This window comes from Patella vulgata, chromosome 5, assembly GCF_932274485.2.
Source record: "Patella vulgata chromosome 5, xgPatVulg1.2, whole genome shotgun sequence".
Classification (NCBI taxonomy): Eukaryota; Metazoa; Mollusca; class Gastropoda; family Patellidae; genus Patella; species Patella vulgata.
Genome location: NC_065883.2, coordinates 67,619,952 through 67,639,905, shown reverse-complemented (window position 1 = coordinate 67,639,905; position 19,954 = coordinate 67,619,952). Strand labels below are relative to the sequence as shown.

At 34.8% G+C, this 19,954-nt stretch overlaps 1 protein-coding gene across 1 annotated transcript; it reads left to right on the top strand.

The window, feature by feature from the left end:
* Nucleotides 1–2,453: 2,453 nt before the first annotated feature.
* Nucleotides 2,454–8,192, top strand: LOC126821883 (DDB1- and CUL4-associated factor 4). Its single transcript, XM_050550469.2, has 4 exons — nt 2,454–3,277; nt 5,976–6,137; nt 7,197–7,311; nt 7,785–8,192. Exons 1-4 carry the CDS (start codon nt 2,519–2,521, stop codon nt 7,976–7,978), a joined length of 1,230 nt encoding a protein of 409 aa, XP_050406426.2. The 5' UTR covers nt 2,454–2,518; the 3' UTR covers nt 7,979–8,192.
* Nucleotides 8,193–19,954: the final 11,762 nt, after the last annotated feature.

Below are 19,954 nucleotides of genomic sequence, written 5' to 3'. Positions count from 1 at the left end.
TTAGGTTTTAACGTCCTACTGTTCTGTTCATTCTGGGTTAATCTATATTGGCATACGCCATACAGTGTGCAATGAGGGAAATTTTGCCTAGGCAGCATCACAAGCTATGGCCTACTCTTATATCCAATTCCAACTGCCAAGGGATCTTTTACGTGCATGCCAATGTGTACACGGAACCTCGGTTTTTCGTCCCATCCAAACAACTAGACAGCTGTCCTTGTCACTCAGGCCTTCCTTCCTGCACCACTGATAAGGGGAAACCATGCTGTAAAATCCTGATGAACTTTCTCGGCCAGCGAGCCAGCGTCTTACCCAGTTAAATAAAAGGAAATGAAATGGGGTTTAAGTGCAGTACCAGGAGAGTAAATTTTGCCCAAACCAACAGGACCTTGATATTTGATCCCATCTGACCGACTAGAGACTGTTCCTTGCCAGACCATCCGTCCTGAACAACTGATCTCCTGATGAGCCAATGCATAACTCCCTATGTCACCTTGGCTCCCATGTCACTTTGACACTTCGGGACATTAAACCAGTACCTATTCCATCCAAAATTTGCTCACAATCTAATAGGCCCACATGGATAGTACATGTACTGTATAGTGCAAGGCAAAGACTGAACAATAATTCCGTTCTTTTCTTTATTATTTCAAGTTACATAATATCATTGTTTATGATGATGTGATCGCCATTCATCAAGGTGTTAATTTATATTATTTATTTGTATTTATCACATAGACATGGGCAGAAAGAAACCTAGAGGCAAAAAAGAAACGAAAAAAAATAACAAATCCCCAAATAGATCATCAAATGATTTAGATTCAGAACCAACCACATCCAAGATCAATGAGGATTCCAGCACAACTGAGGTAAGGTCATGCCGAAACACCAGCACATCAGGTGGACAGTCAAACCATGAGACTAGCACATCAGGTGGAAGGTCAGGTTGGGACCCCAGCACATCAGGTGGGAGGTCAAACCATGACAGCAGCACATCAGGTGGAAGGTCAAATCATGACCACAGCACATCGGGTAGGAGATCAGGTCGAGACAACAGCACATCAGGTAGAAAGTCAGGTCGTTATGCCAGCACATCAGGTGGAAGGTCAGACCGTGACACAAGCGCATCTAGGGTACGATCAGGCTGTGGTTCCAGTGATGACAAGAAAGATACAAATCAATCCAAACAAAATAAAAGGTCGAACTATGGAAGGAAAAAATCTGAAAGCCATGAATATCAGGAACAAGAATCAAATCAGTCACACAAAAGGGGTAGAAGAAGAAGAAAGGGAAAGAACTGGAGATCACAGACTGATGTTGAGATCCCAACAACAGCATCAACATCAAATACAGATTCATCATCAGATCAATGTGATATCCTTTTGTCAATTATCAGCTGTAAAAATCATACATTAATCCATCACATCAATATTTATATAAAAATCATGTACATTAACCCACCATACCAATATTTATATAAAAATCATACATTAGCTCCTGATCATAGCTCCTGATCATCACTGCAATATTTGGGCACATTTTTGAATACCTCAAATATTACAACTGACATAAATTTGAATAGGGTACGAGAATTAAATATGAAAAATAATGAGGTGCACATATTTTTTATTATGTACGAATTTGAATATTTTGTTGACACGTAATTTTTGTGTGTGGTCTAAAACGGCCTGCTTCAATAAAGATAAGAGTTATTTCCCTTTATTTTCGGGAAAAATGTCCGACAAGAAAAATTTTGAAATCCCTTCACTGCCTCAAGGTACATGTATGAGATCTGTAGTCTTGGATTCCAAGCCAATATCAAGACTGCTCCTCCATTAAAATCAATTTATATCAGTCCAGCAACTCAGGATTTCACTGTACCCCTAAGTCAGTCAGTTTGGTTGGGTTTTTTTTTTCAGTTTCAGTAAAAAAGATTTTATTTCAATTGGATGAAAAGTGATCAGGCATAGCCTATATCACCCCTAGCCTCATGCAAAGAATATGAAATATATTATAAACAGATCTGCTATGTACATTTTGGAATAGTTTAACCACATGTTTTTTTTTAACCCTGACGTTAACCCTAGCCATTTATAATTAGCACGTATTTAACTTGTCTTCTGTGTGGTCTAGTGGTTTAACGCAGGCACGTAAAATCATGAGGTCTTTCATTGAGTCAAGTGGGAGGGTTTTGATTCCCTGCTTGTATATGACAAGGAGTCCAATTTCATGGGTTTTCTCAGGGTCCTCCAGTTTCCTCCCACTGCTAAAGACCCATACACACAAGCGAATTATTGAAATAAAATTGAACCATGTCTTACTCCCAAAATGTCCTTGTTTGTGTCTAGTGTGCACGTTAAACTCCATTTCTCTGTCCACCAGTAAATCGCATTCCTATAAATATAAATATTGTTTTTGTTGTATTTTATTTCCTTAACACTGCAAACATATTCCAGGTTTTTATTATGACAGTATTAAGAAACGCTACTATAAGATTCTAGAAAATAGTAACATTCAGATGGCTATTACAAAAGAATCTATTGCCAAGGCAGAAGCTGAGCAGAAAAGGCTGAAAGATATTAAAAATCTGAAAGAGAAAAACATAAAGCAAAGTGACGAGGTCATCTATGGTTTAATCGATTTGTTGTTTAAATCGCGACAAGGTGACATCAGCCATCAGAAATTCAAGACAACATTTCTCAAGAATCATGCAACCAATTTATCTTTGACGGATTCTATTCGTGTTTTTCACAATCCTGTCCATGGCCACGAATGTTTGGAGCACATGTTGAAGATGATCTCGAGTCCTGACAGCGATAAACTTTTGTGTTTATGGACGGTGAAGGACACAATCGTACAACAATTACATTTGGTTGAAGTCGAAGAAAAACCGCGGACGAATAATAAACATTCGTTGTCTGTGGAACTCGGGAAAAGACATGTGATACATTCCTGGCACAAAATTACCAACGTCTGCTGGGCGCCATTTCAAAAATATCCTGGACGAAAAAACATTTTGTATACGACGAATTGTCATCACACAGGACAGGCTTTAGTGTATATACGTGATCTAGATGTGGCTGTCAGTGATGATATCGCGTTGTTTGATTTCCGTGTTGGGTCTCAAGCGACGTGGACGTGTGCTTGGAATAAACAGACTGAGAAGTTTTCTGTTGGTGCTGAGAAGACTTGTCTGTTGATTGATGTAGCTACTAGAAGACTCTGGGAGTTAAATACTTTAAATAGTGATCCACTGGCTCAGACATTTTCTTCTAATGTAAGTAGGGTATATGGTTTTAAAGATGGAAAGTGTGGGAGAAATGGGGTTTAATGCTGTATTCGTTACCGCTTGGAAATATGGTGTTTCCCACTAGGAAATAGTAAATACCATACTTGTCGTGTTTGGGTGCACAAGTGGGAAAATTAACATGGCTGTCATTATCCCTTCAAGGATTATTAAAACCCCTAATCACCATTTGTGAAATTGAAGGAATATCAGTCCAAAGACGTTTCAGTTCGGTTCAGTATTTACAAAGATATGATGAATTGAAAATTTATCATCATTCGGAAAACGATATAAACAGGCCAGTGTAACCCTTAAGTATTGGTCAATCTTTTGATGGACTTCTTTTAAATCCAATTGAATTCAAGCTAGGAAATATCTACATATACCAATTCATCATACATTTAGCCGTGAAAAATTAGATAAAGTCTATTGTCGATGAGCGGCATGGTCAATTAGCTTAGCACATGCCTAATGAATTGTTACAGTATGTAGACATTTTAAATTCAAAGAAACATATGACGTTAGTCCCGAAAAGACCTAGTGTGTGCCGAGTGGGCGTTAAATCACAGTTACTGGAACATTTTTATTGATATAGACTGCGTACCGTCCTAAAACCTGAACTGCCGTACGGTACAATAACAAGTTAGTACAAAATGTATCCCGATATGTAAAATTCTATAAATCACATATTCAGATAGATATGCGAATCCACAACAAACATATAACTACAAAAATAGTATAATTACCGTTCAAAACGTTCAACTTTGTAACTTTGGCTGCCATCATGTTACGTCAGTAAAAATCACGACTTCCGACCCAGTTTTTGTAGTTACGAACGCTATTTACCAATTCGTTAGTCATATTTTCCATAAAACCAAGGAGTAACGAATACAGCATAAGTTCTTTCAACGGAAACTACAATGTAGATCATTTCAGGTCTATCTAATGATTCAATTTGAGTTTGGTAATTCGCTTTCGCATAGTGGTCTTTAGCAGTGGGAGAAAACCGGAGGACCTGTAGAAAACCCACGAGGTTGAGCAAGATACCTTTCTTGTAACGTAAAAGCTTGGGATCAAAAACACGCCTCAGACCTTTTGGTAGTGAAAGTCGCCCAACCAGATTGTACATTTTCTTCTCATTATCTACTTTTTTCCACAGCTTAATGTATGCTATTGATGATTTAATATTTAATTGAGATAGAAAATTTAAAATATGAATGGTAGATTCAATCAGATTAGGGTGAGAGAGGCCAATCAAAAGATATTTACCTTACACTTATAGGTGATGCTGGCTTGTTTGTGTTATTGGCAAAAGATGTTAAATGTTTCTAGCATATTAGAATATCCCTAAAATCTCGGGGGGGGGGGGGGGGTAAAGTGCATGTTGTATCATTAGGTCTGTCATGAGTCAACTAGCATGATTTTTATTCCCCGGTTGTACATGTACGTGTCAAGGAGTAGGGTTGCCTGTCCAACCTTGTGTGTTTTCTCTGGGTCCTTTCGTTAGTCGTTACCTCCCGCTGCTAAAGACCCCTACGCATCCTTTGCAAACTACAATATTGTGAAAAATGAATCTCGGATAGTAATATCAGTCCAAAACTATAATATTGTGAAAATGTGAAAAATGAGCAGCTATATATACTTTATTAAGAACAAGGAAGATTTTTGCCAACCTACTTAAAAAATAAAGCTGTTTTAAAGACTTAAACATACATTATGCAAGAGCTAAATCTGATTATTGCAAGTCTTTATTTAGGCTTCAGATGTCATAGAAATTATAAACTAGATCTTTATTTACTCAACAAGCACAAAATCAACTCTGTAGACCCACGGATGGCTTGGATTTAAACAGGATTTCATTGATTGATTAAATTTTTAAATGCCGTCGTAAGCTGAGATTAACCGTTACGTTGAGGTCATACTCCGGGAAATTTTTGATTGAGGCTGAATGATAGAGTGTCGGTCAATTTGATTGAAAGTTCGATATATACATGTACGGCCTTGATATTATGTTTATTTGTAGTTAAAATGAGAGTTTGGATGTCGGTATTATATTGAAAAATTATGGAAATTGATAAACATCGCAGCTAACATCACCCCAGTTGAATTGCAGCCCATGCAGCCCCATTGGATCAATGTTTCCTATTTCAATTTGTCTGCTTCGGGAGTACACGCAGGCTAACAAGATTGAAGAAGTCGGCTATAATTATGCCTCATTGATTTGGTCCATTCCTTTAAAACTTTCGCTTCTTATCTATATAATAAAAGTCCTATTTTTAATTTGTAGTAAAAATAAATGTGATACGAATTGAAAACGTTACTTGATAATCAAGATTATGTAGGTGGAGTTAACGCTTGTCAATCAAACGGCCTGCATTCTCGTAGACGGTGAAGAGGGATTTGACTCCTATTTCTAGTCAAAAATTACAATGGTGATAACTTTGGTCAGAATAAAGTAATTTGACTGACATTTTCAATATATTCTTCTTTTATCATCTATTTTTGAACTGTTATAGCAAGAATGGCCAACTCTCTATTAAAATCTCCCATAATGTATCTTTAACCTGTAGTTGTAATTTCAGTCATGGAGAGAACACAACAAAAAAGTCAGTAGTACTACATAATACTACAAATACATATGGGCACCTGATAAAATATTTTGTATATTATGTAATTGCACTTTTTGCAGAATTTACTGTATAATGGTACTAGAAAAGGTCAGATCCTGTCACATGACCTACGAAGTTCATCAACTCGACCAATCCGCTGTATGTCGCATAAATCTAGCATATCTCATCTTTTACTCTCGTATGATGAGAATTCTATCTACGCTAGTGATTTTACTGGACAGGTAAAAACAGGTCCGGGTTTCACAAAGCATTCTCAGACTTAAGTTAAGAATTTACTCAATTTTCAATCACTGATTATGAGAAATATCTCTGATCCAGAAACACAAAACTTTGCACATAGTTTCTTATTGATGTATTTGATACATAAAAACAACCAAAGTTTTATAAATGGCTATATTTTAGTTAAAATAAGGCGAACAGTTTTGAGTAAATTCTTAACTTAAGTCTGAGAATACTTTATGAACTTGGAGCCAGAATGGAGTTTAAAATCTTGTAAACACATGCCATTTTGAGACGAATATATGATTGATTTTTTTCAATCATCATCTGTGCAAGGATAAAAAGGTATATCCATTTACATGTATTATGTATTCTTTATCAAATTCCAACTCTTAACTGTTCTTTAATGTTATGTTTTACTGTAGTTACATTGTACAAGTGTGGTATACAAGATAATGTTATATTTTACTGTTTATTATGGTTACAAGTGTGGTATACAAGATAATACATGTTATATTTTACTGTGTATTATAGTTATGTGTGTTGTATACGAGATAATACATGTTATATTTTACTGTGTATTATAGTTATGCATGTTGTATACAAGATAATACATGTTATATTTTACTGTGTATTATAGTTATGTGTGTTGTATACGAGATAATACATGTTATATTTTACTGTGTATTATAGTTATGCGTGTTGTATACGAGATAATACATGTTATATTTTACTGTGTATTATAGTTATGCGTGTTGTATATGAGATTATACATGTTATATTTTACTGTGTATTATAGTTATGCGTGTTGTATACGAGATAATACATGTTATATTTTACTGTGTATTATAGTTATGCGTGTTGTATACGAGATAATACATGTTATATTTTACTGTGTATTATAGTTATGCATGTTGTATATGAGATAATACATGTTATATTTTACTGTGTATTATAGTTATGTGTGTTGTATACGAGATAATACATGTTATATTTTACTGTTTAGTATAGTTAAGCTTGTATACAAGATAAAACATGTTATATTTTACCGTTTATTATAGTTAAGAGTATGGGATACAAGGAAAAATGCTGTTGTTATGGAATATAGGGGTTTATACAATGAGTATAAAAGAATACCATTTCATATTGATGAGTCTAATACGATTATTTATGGAGGTAATATATCTTTACTACGTTAAGCCAATACTAAACTTAGCTCCAATTAGCTCCACTTGAGAACTTGAGAAGTATGATGTAGATAGTCTGTGGGTGCAGAATGCATTAAACGGTTTCATTTTATTTATTCATGTGGCTGAATTACCAACAATTTGTAATTTCTATGATTATGTGTGCAATGTGAAAGGAGGAATTTTGCCAAGTTAGAGAGAAGTCATTGCAGGACTAACATATTGTTCAATTTTATTATTTTATTTCAATAAAGCGCTTGCATGTATGGGTCTTTAGCAGAGGGAGGAAAGCGGAGGACCCAGAGAAAACCCATGAAATTACGTACCAGCTGGGAATTTACAAACCTTTATGATCTAACAAGCGCACATTAAACTAGTTATACACCTCACCCCATGAGTAGTTCTAGTCTCAAACATGGTTTGTTTTTTATCTGTGAATTGTATTTGTTTGTTTATTTTCAGCCGGTCAAGATGGCTACACTAAAATTTGGTGCGTGAAAACTGGAAAAATGTTGCTGAATCTTCCTCCTCCCTGCTCTGTTTCACTTGATACCATACCTGCTCTACAATTCTCAACAAGATGGGCAAATAAACCTGGTAATTCTGGACTACTGATGGGACTGGGTGATAAAATCTACATGTATTCAAACTCTTAGCCAGTTTTTGGGTTTTCAGGCTGAGGAGCTTCCAAAAAATAGAAGATAGAGACTTTGATTAAGCTTCCGTTTTCAAGAGACTATGGACAGTATCAATGCATTGTGACAACTTCCACAGTTTTTGTATGGATTTCTCAACGTACCACATTAATTTGGTTGCCCAATACACTTGTTTGTGGAATCAGTAAATCGTCAGTTATAAAACTAGTACTCTGTTTCCATGGAAACACAAAAATTATGAAATCCAAGAGATTTCCACTTAACGCAAAGTAGGTAATTTGGGACTAACATGTGGTTCAATTTTATTTCAATAATTCGTTTGCACGTAGGTGTCTTTAGCAGTGGGAGGACACCGGAGGACCCGGAGAAAAGCCACGAGGTTGGACAGGCGACCCTACTCATTGTCACGTACAACCGGGGAATCAAAACCACACCATTTGACTCAATTTTGGTTAGAATATTGAATTAGGTTGAGGTTGGTACAATATTTTATAAAGGTATCTTGATCAGTTTATAACTTCAATCAGCGTGGGATAAATAATGTACAATAAACTTGCTAATATTAGACTGTATGGATGTGAATGAGGGAATATGTGATATATTGTTTAATACACATTATTTGTTCTAATTATCATTATTGATACATGGTGAAAGAATGTGATGGGAATAATAAAATTCTATAAATGCTACAAATAGCTCTTTACTTTATTGTCTCACGCCTTTTGAAGAAAGCAGGGGTCAAGGTGGCTAAGTGGGTAAGACGCTGGCCTGCTAGCCTGGAGGTTGGGTGTTCAATCCCTGCATTGGCCGAGAAAGTTCATCCAGATCCTCTGACGTGGTTTCCCCTTGTTGGTGATGCAGGACGGAGGGCTTGAGACGGACAGCTGTCTAGTCATTCGGATGGGACGGAAAACTGAGGTCCCGTGTACACATTGGCATGCATGTAAAAGATCCTGTGACAGTTGGAATTTGATATAAGAGTAGGCCGTAGTACCGCTGTCCGGGCAAAATTTCCCTCATAGGACACTGTATGGCATATGCCCCTCTTTATTATCCCAGTTCGGAGCAAAACAGTAGGACGTTAAACCCCATTTCATCTCATTTCATTTCGAAGAAAGCAGGGGACTATACAAACGGGTTTGTCCGTCTGCTTGTCCATCACACTCTTGGAACTCAATAACTTTGCTTTTAATTCAGCTAGAATGTTCAAACTTGGTGTAGGTGTTTATTAGGTGAATGCCTTGATGGAGTGCGAAGATGATTTGATTCACAAGCAGTGTATAGTTTCACTGAGTTTGATCTTAACATTTTATGCTTAGATTAAGCACAGATAATCAGTTTGATTACGCACAATACTTTTAAAAAAGATAAATGTGCAATTAATTAATATTTGTCGTCTGTTTATATTAGGGATTTCGATGGGGGACATCATTCTAACTGTTGGCTTGTTGATATGGAGTTTGTTTAATGGAGAGAGAAATGAAGTTTAACGTCCCCTCAACACAAACTATGTCATTTCCCGACTAACATGTTCCAATTTGATTCTTTGATATTTAACTTCATAAATAAAGCATGGTTTTTAATATGCACTCAACACTGACTAGGTCATACCAGGACTGATATGTTATTTATTTATTTTAACTAATTCGCTTGTGTGTAGGGATCTTGACTAGTAGGGAGAAATCAAAGGACCTGGGGAAAACCCTTGAAGTTAGACAGATGTCCTTACTCCTTGTCACATAAAGCCTGAAATCAAAACCATGCCCGATTTACAGTCAAACCTAAATTTACCTAAGATCGTAGCATTTATTGCAAAGCAGACCAGACTTCTTACGCTTGCTATTCTTTCTTTTCTTACGCCCAAAGTTTCTCCTTTGGATGAAATTCACCTTGGGCGCTTCCCTGCAAAGGCATTGTGTCTTACCCAAAAAAGCTGGATCAAGCCTATTTTGTGACTTCCTCTGGCAAGTTTCTTGAGAAACACGGTCTACGATAATACCCTTGGTGAAATTGGACATAAAACTCTAGGAACCAACGAACCATGCCAATTGATTCAATCACAGACTTAGTTATCTAAAACACACATGTTAGATCTCTCGGCCTTCCAAACCCCATAAAAACCCAAAAACATATTTCAAATTTATTTATTACAATAGAAATTTGTCTTCAGTATTTTTTTTTTTTACAAGCATCAGAAATATTAATACAAAGGAGTTGATGAAAATACAAAATAATTTTTAAATTTTAGGTTTTATTAGTAGCAGAAAAAAAACTTGTGATCTTTGAATTATTAAAAAAAAAAGGAATATCCAGAAAAATAAATATAGAATTTTGATGTTTTTATGAAAAAAAGGGATTAAGCAAGTTCTACTCCAAGCTTCATCAAGTGGTCATGAATGACTGATTTCAGTTAGGCCCCACCAATTGATTCATCTTTCTTCCGCAAAAAGATTTATTTAAAAGAGAGAGAGAGGGAGGAGAGAAATGGGGTTTAATGTCCACTGGACACAAATTAGGTCATTTTGGGACTAACATATGGTTTAATTTTATTTCAATAATTCGCTTCCGCATAGGGGTCTTTAGCCGTGGGAGGAAACCGGAGAACCTGGAAAAAACCTACGAGGTTGACCAGGTGACCCTACACCTTGTCACACACAACCTTTATTTAAAAACAAAAGTACTTGGTTGTGCTGTTCAAAAGCTATTAGTTCCAAATTTTAAGTTTGGAAATATTAAACAAAAGATCTTTCTCATGATTTAAGTGGCTATTTATTTACAAAGACCCTGAAGAACAAAAAGAAAAACTGATTTGGCCTTACAAGCTATCAAAAAGAAGAGAAGAAAACAAGAGTTATCTCCCCCAACACATTATTTTAAAACCAAATTTCTCCTTATTCAATAACAAATTATGTGCATAAGAATTAAATATATAAATATATATAGTGTATTGTAAAATTAATTTATTCTTTGTAATAAAGGACTTGATAATTCACTTATTTTTGAAAAAGTTTACAAAAAAGCCTCTGAATTATCTCCCCTTACAAATGTTTTTTTCCCTTCTGGAGATTCAATTTCCGATTTTTCCCCATCTAAGTACTCGGCTAATGAAGCTGTATGGGGTTTATCATTCTGCTGTTCAGAATCAACTGGACAGACATATATGATGAATGTAGCCTATATTACATAATGTTTCACAATAATGAGTTACTATCCATGCATTTAAGCACAAAATGATCATTTTGAGTTAATATACATGCATTTAAATACAAAATGATCATTTTGGACATACAGAAGTAATATCAGGATGCCTAGTCATTTGGATTGTATGGAAAAATATACTCAGACTCACACATTGTCATGATACCTGTCACTACCTATATAGCTAGATGGTATCAAGTGTTCATATCACTCATCACTACCCTGAATAATACCTATAGCTAGATGGTGCCAAGTGGACAGAATACCCTACCTCACCCATGAAACCCATCAATACATATTGCTCCACAATATCAAGTGGTATAAGGTGTTCTAGAAAGTTAGCATACCCTGCCTATTACACAGAGACTTTCAGATATAAAATAATTTTTGTAAAAGAAAAAACGCAATGATTATTATTTAACTTCACAGCCAACACCGGGAGCGGACCCAAGACCCCATGGTTAGTGAGCCAGTGTCTTACTCACTGAACCACTGCGCCTCCCCAATAGAAAATGAAGAGAGAGAGAAATCGGGTTGAACTTCGACTCGACAAAAGCTAGGTCATTTCAGGACTAACATGGTTCAATTTTTTTTTACTAATTTGTTTGCACATAGGGGTTATTAGCAGTGTGACAGACAATTCTACATACAAATGGAAATTCAAATCCAAGCCACTTGACTCATTTGACATTGCAATGAGCACACGTTAACCATACGGCCACCCAAACCCGCCATAAAAATGAAGAAGGAGTGATTATTATTGAACATTATCCAATACACACATTATATACAAGCCATTTATTCAAAGTATTAAAAGCTGACTAGATGAAATGACAGGATGGTTAACACAATTTTATGGATACACAATTACTGAGTTTAATACTAAGCCACGTTTCCACAAGTATACTCTCATCTTTATCAAGCAAATATGTTAATATGTTCAATTACTAAATGCCAATCAAAGAAGGCAATGATAGTTGTGTGTGGTGAGATCATCCTGCACTAACCAGCATTACAAACAAATAAATATTTACAAAACATCAAAATGTTCATGTTAATAAAATCAAAACAGCATGAAATCATAAATATTTACAAAATATCAACATTTTCATTTTCATATAGAATCACAAATAAATATATCGACATGGCACAAAGTTTTCTAATTAAAACTAAAACAACTAAACCTAGGCACAAATCAAGAAATTTGGGTACCGCCTGAAATATCTATGTACATTTTATCTATATTTTATTTTACAATTACTAAACCAGGGCTTTTGTTTCACTTGACTGACTGGCAGTGAATTTGACGGTTAGGAGAACTTACCTATCAGTCAATTTACATGCCTGAGAGTGGTTTAATAGGGAGTGGGGTTTAATATAGGCTATGCCAGTTCCTTAATCCCTATTCTGATACAAATCTGAATAAAAATATTGCATACCGGTATACAAAAAAAAAAATACATGGCATCAAATTTGAATTTCAAAGAATTTAACCTTAGAGCACAATACATACATACAGTTAAATTTAATACATGCCATTAAAATAGGATCTCAAAAAGAATTTAACCATTACGTGTAAAAACGCTTAAACCTATTTTTGAAAAATGGGTAAATGCTAAAAACTATCATATTATTTGGATGAAACAGCTTGGTAGTCTGGTTTGAACAAAATATATCTAAAATTGTCTGGCTGGCAAAATTTGAAGTTACAGCCCTGTAGGACAATTACAATTTAATATTTGAACATAATATATGGCTACCCTGCTTTGTAAAATGATTTTAAGTAAATGATGCTCAATATGATCTTATTTACAAGTTATAAAATGATATAATTTATTCAAGAATATAAATATCTCTTCATTTATTACACAGAGAGGTGACCTCACAAATATCACTATGATTTTAATGATCTATAAATATGTCCCTTATTTATATATAAATGTTTTTGAGGGATCTACGGAGATGCTCGAATGTTAATCCAGCAAGTTACGAATTGACAGAATTGCAAATCCATCGACACAGAATTCAGTTCTGTCAACTTGTGTTGATATTTTTTGATATCAAAAAAGACTGGTAGGTGATTCTCTATATCCCTTGTTGATCTAAAAGAGTATGTTTTGAGGATAGAGTCATTATAGTTATATCCCTTGTTGATCTAAAGTATGTTTTTGAGGATAGAGCCATTATTCGTTATATCCCTTGTTGATCTAAAAAAGTACGTTTTAAGGATAGAGTCATTATTCCTTATATCCCTTGGTGATCTAAAAGGGTATGTTTTTGGGAATGTATATAAAATGAAATGAGATGAGTATGAGATGATCATAAATGTGTATCTGTAAAGACTGTCTGTTCTCTGGTATAACTGTATGTTGGTCCACTGATACTCTCATCATCATACTGAAATAAACAAATTATTCACTATTAATTTATATACCAGAATATGGGGATTGTAGTAGTTGCAGGTTCAATTCCTGGTTCCCTGATGATAAACTGTTGTTAATGTAAAAAGAAACATAGTTGATAATTTTGTGAGCAAGCACAATGCAAAAGAACAGATGAACAACATTAAAAATAAACGACACTTAGAAATGTTTTTGTGAGAGAAAAAAAAAAGAAACTTATCGCCAGATTAAAGACATTACTACCAAATTATATTTGTATTGCAATTGGTGAGCACTGGGTACAGTTTTAATGAATTAACACAGGGGTTGGGAAGTTATAATAAATGATACATATAGGAGTCATGGGGCTATAATAATTATATACAGGGATCGTGAAGTTATAATAACTTCTACACAAGAATTGTGGGGTTATAAAAATAAAAAAATAGCAGTAGGGAAGTTCTAATAAATAAACACAGAAGTGGAGTTATTCTAAAATATACAAAGGAAATGTGGGGTTATATTAAAATATAGACAAGAGAAATGGAGTTACGATAACATATACACAGGGGTGGGGTTATGATAAAATATACACAGAAGTAGGGTTATGATAAATTATACACAGGAGTTGTGGGGCTATAATAAATTATACACAGGAGTTGTGACAGTATAATAAATTATACACAGCAGTTGTGGGGTTATAATAAATTATACACAGGAGTTGTGACAGTATAATACATTATACACAGCAGTTGTGACAGTATAATAAATTATACACAAGAGTCGTGTACTTATAAAAAAAATTATATATACCTATTGGAGTTGTGAAGTTATAATGAGAGATATACAAAGGAGAAGTTAGAGTTATAATAAAATATGCATTATATGTTCCTATTATAATTATTGTCTAATGGTTTCTAATTTCATTATGTTCTAATTTAATTATTGTCTAATGGTTTCTAATTTCATTATGTTCCTAATATAAATATGTCTAATTGTTTCTAATTTCATTATGTTCCTAATATAAATATGTCTAATTGTTTCTAATTTCATTATGTTCCTAATATAAATATGTCTAATTGTTTCTAATTGCATTATGTTCCTAATATAAATATGTCTAATTGTTTCTAATTTCATTATGTTTCTAATATAATATTGTCTAATTATTTCTAATTAATGCCCTATAAAAAATAAAATACAAACTTCTTCAAATAATATAAACCAAACGACCAGCAATTATCTTAAAAAAACAAAAAAAAACAATACAAAACTGAAAATTAATCTTAGATCAACTTTTTTAAAGCTATTTAAAATATTAAATGTTTGTTTTAATTGTTCGTTTTCCGATTTCTAATAACTGATATTTTCAAATCAAAACATTATCCTTATATTTTTGTTTTTTTTATGGTGAAACACGTCATCAGTTGTAACTTAATAAACCATTTTTTCTGTTGGTTTGTTTTCAAATCAATATATTATATTTTCCTTTTTTGTTTAGTTTGTCGAGACACAAATTTAAACCGGAAATGATTTCATTAGTTTTAAATGAACACAAATAAACATGGCCCCGAGTTCACAAAGCATTCTCAGACTTAAGTCAAAAATTTATTCAACTTTCAATCACTGTTCAAGAGAAATATGTTTGATCCAGAAACACAAAACTTTGCACATATAGTTTCTTATTTATGTATTTGATACATTAAAACAACAAAAGTTTTATAAAGGGCTTTATTTTAGTTAAAATAAGACAAACAATTTTGAGTAAATTCTTGACTTAAAGATACATTCCCGCGTACAAACTGGGTGATTTGATGATATATTTGGAGTAAAAACATATTCAAACTAATTAATTTATCATAATTTTGCTTCAAATCCTTCCCAAAACATTAAAATTGCCAAGGAATATCCCTGCTATAATAAAATCGACCAAAAAAGGTCATGTTTGTGTCACGTGACTTACCTCTCTTGGTACCTATAGAAACTGGGGCGAAGTCGGAGGAGAATTCATTGTATACACAAGACGATGTTGTCTTTAATCGCTGACTATTTATTACAAATATCAAATCCTAATTAAATTCTCGGATTATCCACTGCCCGCGTCTTTATCCGTGATTTTTATCTCAGAAAGTGTTGTATGTCTAACTCTTCAAAACATTTATTAACATGTACATCAAGCGCTCAATCTCCGCGTGCAACCCTGACGTCACACGTGCAGATATTCCTAATCGTCGGGCTGTCGATTAGGGGATCCCTGACATTTTTGTCCGGTATACGCCCCATGAGGGTTTTTCAGGCAATCCAGTATTTTTCTAATAAGATTGGATATTTGTACTTTCAAATCAGATTAAAACACAGATCCTATTTCGTTTTTATAGTTCAAAATTTCGATTGACTTGTCTTTACTACACTAGAATCTGGAAGAGTTGTTATCAATGAACAGTTCTGAATGGTGTGAGAGATTAGCCAATGAAACCGTCTGTTACGGCAAGCTTTAGGCGTGTTTTGCACCAAACTGTGGGTAATCCACTAGTAACATCAATGCTGAGTGGTTAATCAAATGTCTGACGTCATAGGCTCAAAAGCCGCTCATATGACCTCTGACGCGACCTATCGCTACAACCGGTTAGATCTTCATGTAGTGTAGGCCATCAAAAGTATTAAAAAACAAAACGAAATATAGATCTGTATTTTAATCAGCTTGTCTAATTTCCATATATTCAAAAATTACCATACTTTTATTGGAAATAACCACCCGATAAACACTTTTCTGGTAACGTATCTTTAAGTCTGAGAATGCTTTGTGAACTTGGGGCCTGTTCAAATAACTTTGGTAAACTATTCAAAATTCGAATATTTGTGCAAGAACTATGTGCCTCAATAAAAAAAAGAAACTATTCTTACCAGACCACTATCAAAATTCTTCTCATAAAGAAAATCATCGTCATCATCGTCATCTTTTATAAAAGACAGATCAGACTCTTTATCAAAGGGAGATAATGCAACACGATTGGAGAATGCTGGGTTGATAACTCCCGGTCCAGGACCCTGATACACTTGTTGATTAGGTATTTCCTACAATTAACAAATACAAAAATTAAACCTTAAAATAACTAAATCGCTTTGATTTCTTTCAAAACAAATTTGGAAGACAACATAATTTACATATATATAGATATCTCCAATGTTACGATTTAATTTTGTATCGACCAATAATTAAAAATAACAAGCCTTCAAACTATATCCAAAACATGAAGAAATGTTTTCTTGATCCCTCCACCAACAGATTAATACTGTGAAAACCTGATAGTCAATTTCAAATAGTGACGATCCTATTACTCCTTTGAGAAATTATTCCTCTGACAAAAGTGTTCGCAGTCCCTCTGATGTACTCTCTCCCCCACCCCTCCCCCCAAAGAGATCCATCTTCTGTGTACTGTTCAGGTTGCCCATAAATAAAAGGAGAAAGCGGATATGTCCGCACAAAACAATCAAATTAACCCTATTTAGTCAGCGCAGGAGGACTGCACTATGTATGCAAAACAAAACCAACAAGACAAACCTGTGGACAAAACAAACTACACAGCCATTGCAACAAATAAACAACAAATATCAATTCAAATGAATGGATCCGGAGGCCAGACAAATAAACCTGTCCAAACCAGTCTCAAAATTACTAATTGACGAGACATTAAACTCCAGTCCAACCAGAGAGAGAAATGAGGCTTAACGACCACTTGACACAAACTAGGTCATTTTGGGACTAACATATGGTTTAATTTTATTTCAATAATTTGCTTCCGTATAGGGTCTTTAGCAGTGGGAGGAAATCAGAGGACCCGGTGAAAACCCACGAGGTTAGACAGGCAACCCTACTCCTTGTCACGTACAACTGGAGAATGGAAACTACGCCAGTTGACTCAATGACAGGCCTTATTGTACAGCATGCGCTAACCATTCTGCCATCTACCCCCCTCAGTCCAAACCAACCACCACGTGTATAATTTGAACAAATCAAGGTAAACATTTTCAATTCCAACTACAAACTTACCGTTTCATGGACAAAAGGGTAGCCACTATTGGGATCAACGACGTAGGCCAACGAAGAAGGTGGTTTTGGTTGTCTCGAATGCAATGGACGTCTCTCACGAACATACGGCAAATCACTTCCACAACATCGTACACAGAGTATAATTATAATAAATAATATTAGCAATCCTAGAATGCACAGGATAACGATAAACCACACTTCTTGATAAAATGGAACGACAGTTGACGTCTGCTTGTCTGGAGTTGGAGTAGTAGTTGCCGTCGTTCCTGAAAATAGACAAGAAATAATTTTCAAACCATCAATATTCTAATGACAGTCATTGGTGACACACAGAACTCAAACGTCAGTTGAGCTTTAATTTTTACTAATGGTGATTTTTATAAACATCAGTTAGTTATTAGTGGTGAATACTGTAAACACCAGGTAGTTATTAGTGGTGAATACTGTAAACACCAGTTAGTTACTAGTGGTGAATACGGTAAACAGCAGAAAGTTACTAGTGGTGAATACTGTAAACACCAGATAGTTATTAGTGGTGACTACTGTAAACACCAGTTAGATATAGTGGTGAATACTGTTAACACTAGCTTACTAATTGTAAATTATACACTGTTACAGTTCAAATCATGAAAAAGGTAGAGTTTGGTATTAGGGGTTTCATTACAGTCATATTTGTCAGTGTTGACTGACTGGCAGTGAAAATGACCAGTTGAAGAACTCATCAGTTTACAAGCCATTAATTTAGAATGTCAAAGATTTGAACCTTAATACGCAATAAATATAGTTACATTTATAGTTTTCAAGTGAATCTACAAGAAATACAGTTAAATCTAAAGTTATCTTGCTAACCCAAGGTAAAGAAACTATGCCAAAAATTGACCTGCTGCCAAAATTTTGAAACCATAGTCCTGATTGTATCAATGTTAGACATGCTATATTATAATATTACCTATATTTCAGATTATATTGATAATGTTCTATGAAGATTATGATATTATTACCTATATTTCCTACAGCTTCAGGATCAAAAACAATAGTTGGTGTTTCAGCTTCACCAGATTCTGTTTTTGCTCGTACTATAAAATTTATCTCTACAATATAAGGTAACATAATTACATTAATATATCAAACTTAACCCTTGGTTTATACACTAGGTTCCTGTGACGGTTGGATGTAAGCATGGAAGAGAGCCTACCACTTATACTACGAGACCTAAACTATCAATCCCTAAACCTTTTGCTGGGTAGGGTTCTTTAGCAGTGGGAGGAAACTGAAGGACCCAGAGAAAACCCACGAGGTTAGACAGGCGTCCCTACTCCTTGCCACGTACAACCGGTGAATCAAAACCAAGCCAGTTGACTCAATAACTGACCTCATGATACAGCGCACACACAGTCACGCACTAAACATTCGGCTATCCAACACCCATAGGCTAATGAAGACAGGCATACACCATGCAGTGTGGTATTTGGGAAGTTTCCTTCTACACTTTGTCAAATTACAACATTTATATCGATGGCAACATGTACATGGGACCTCAGTTTTCTGTTCTATCCATATGATTAGACACTTTTCTTTGCCAGACTCTCCTTCCTGCATTACTGACAAGTGGGAATCATGCTAATACCCGGATAGCCTACTAACTTTTTTGTTTCATACATAGACACTCTTTCCTAGCTGGACTCTCCAGCCTGCACAACTGACACGGTGGGAATCATGCTAATACGTAGATAACCTACTAACTGAGCCACTGTGACAGACTATAATGATATGACAATCTGATTAAAACACAGATCCTATTCCATTTCGTTTTTTTTATAGTTCAAAATTTCATTTGTCTGTACTACACTAGGATCTGGAAGAGTAGTTATATAACTGGCATTCTTGATTGAGTGAGGGATTAGCCAATAAAACCATCTGTTACGGCGACTTCTTGGCTTGCCATGCACTGAACTGTGGGTAAACCATTAGAAACGTCAACATTAATTGATTAATCAATGTCTGACGTGATGGGGTCAAAAGCCACTCGAACGAGCCCGGATGCAACCTTCCAGTACAACTGGTCCGATCTTCATGTAGTGTAGGCCATTGAAAGTATAAAAAAAACCCGAAATGAAATGAAATATAGATCTGTATTTTAAACAGAATGATGATATGATTGTTGTGAATTAATGATAAACATACTGTTAGTCCTGGTTGTTCTTTCTTGTCGGCCAACTGTATTCATGCCTTGATATCGTATAGAACCATCAACCAGTAAAACATACTCGACCAATTTACCATTTAGTTTAAATGAATTGGTCCAATCAATCTGAGCTTCTGTTGAAACCTTGGCCAGTATTGGCATGT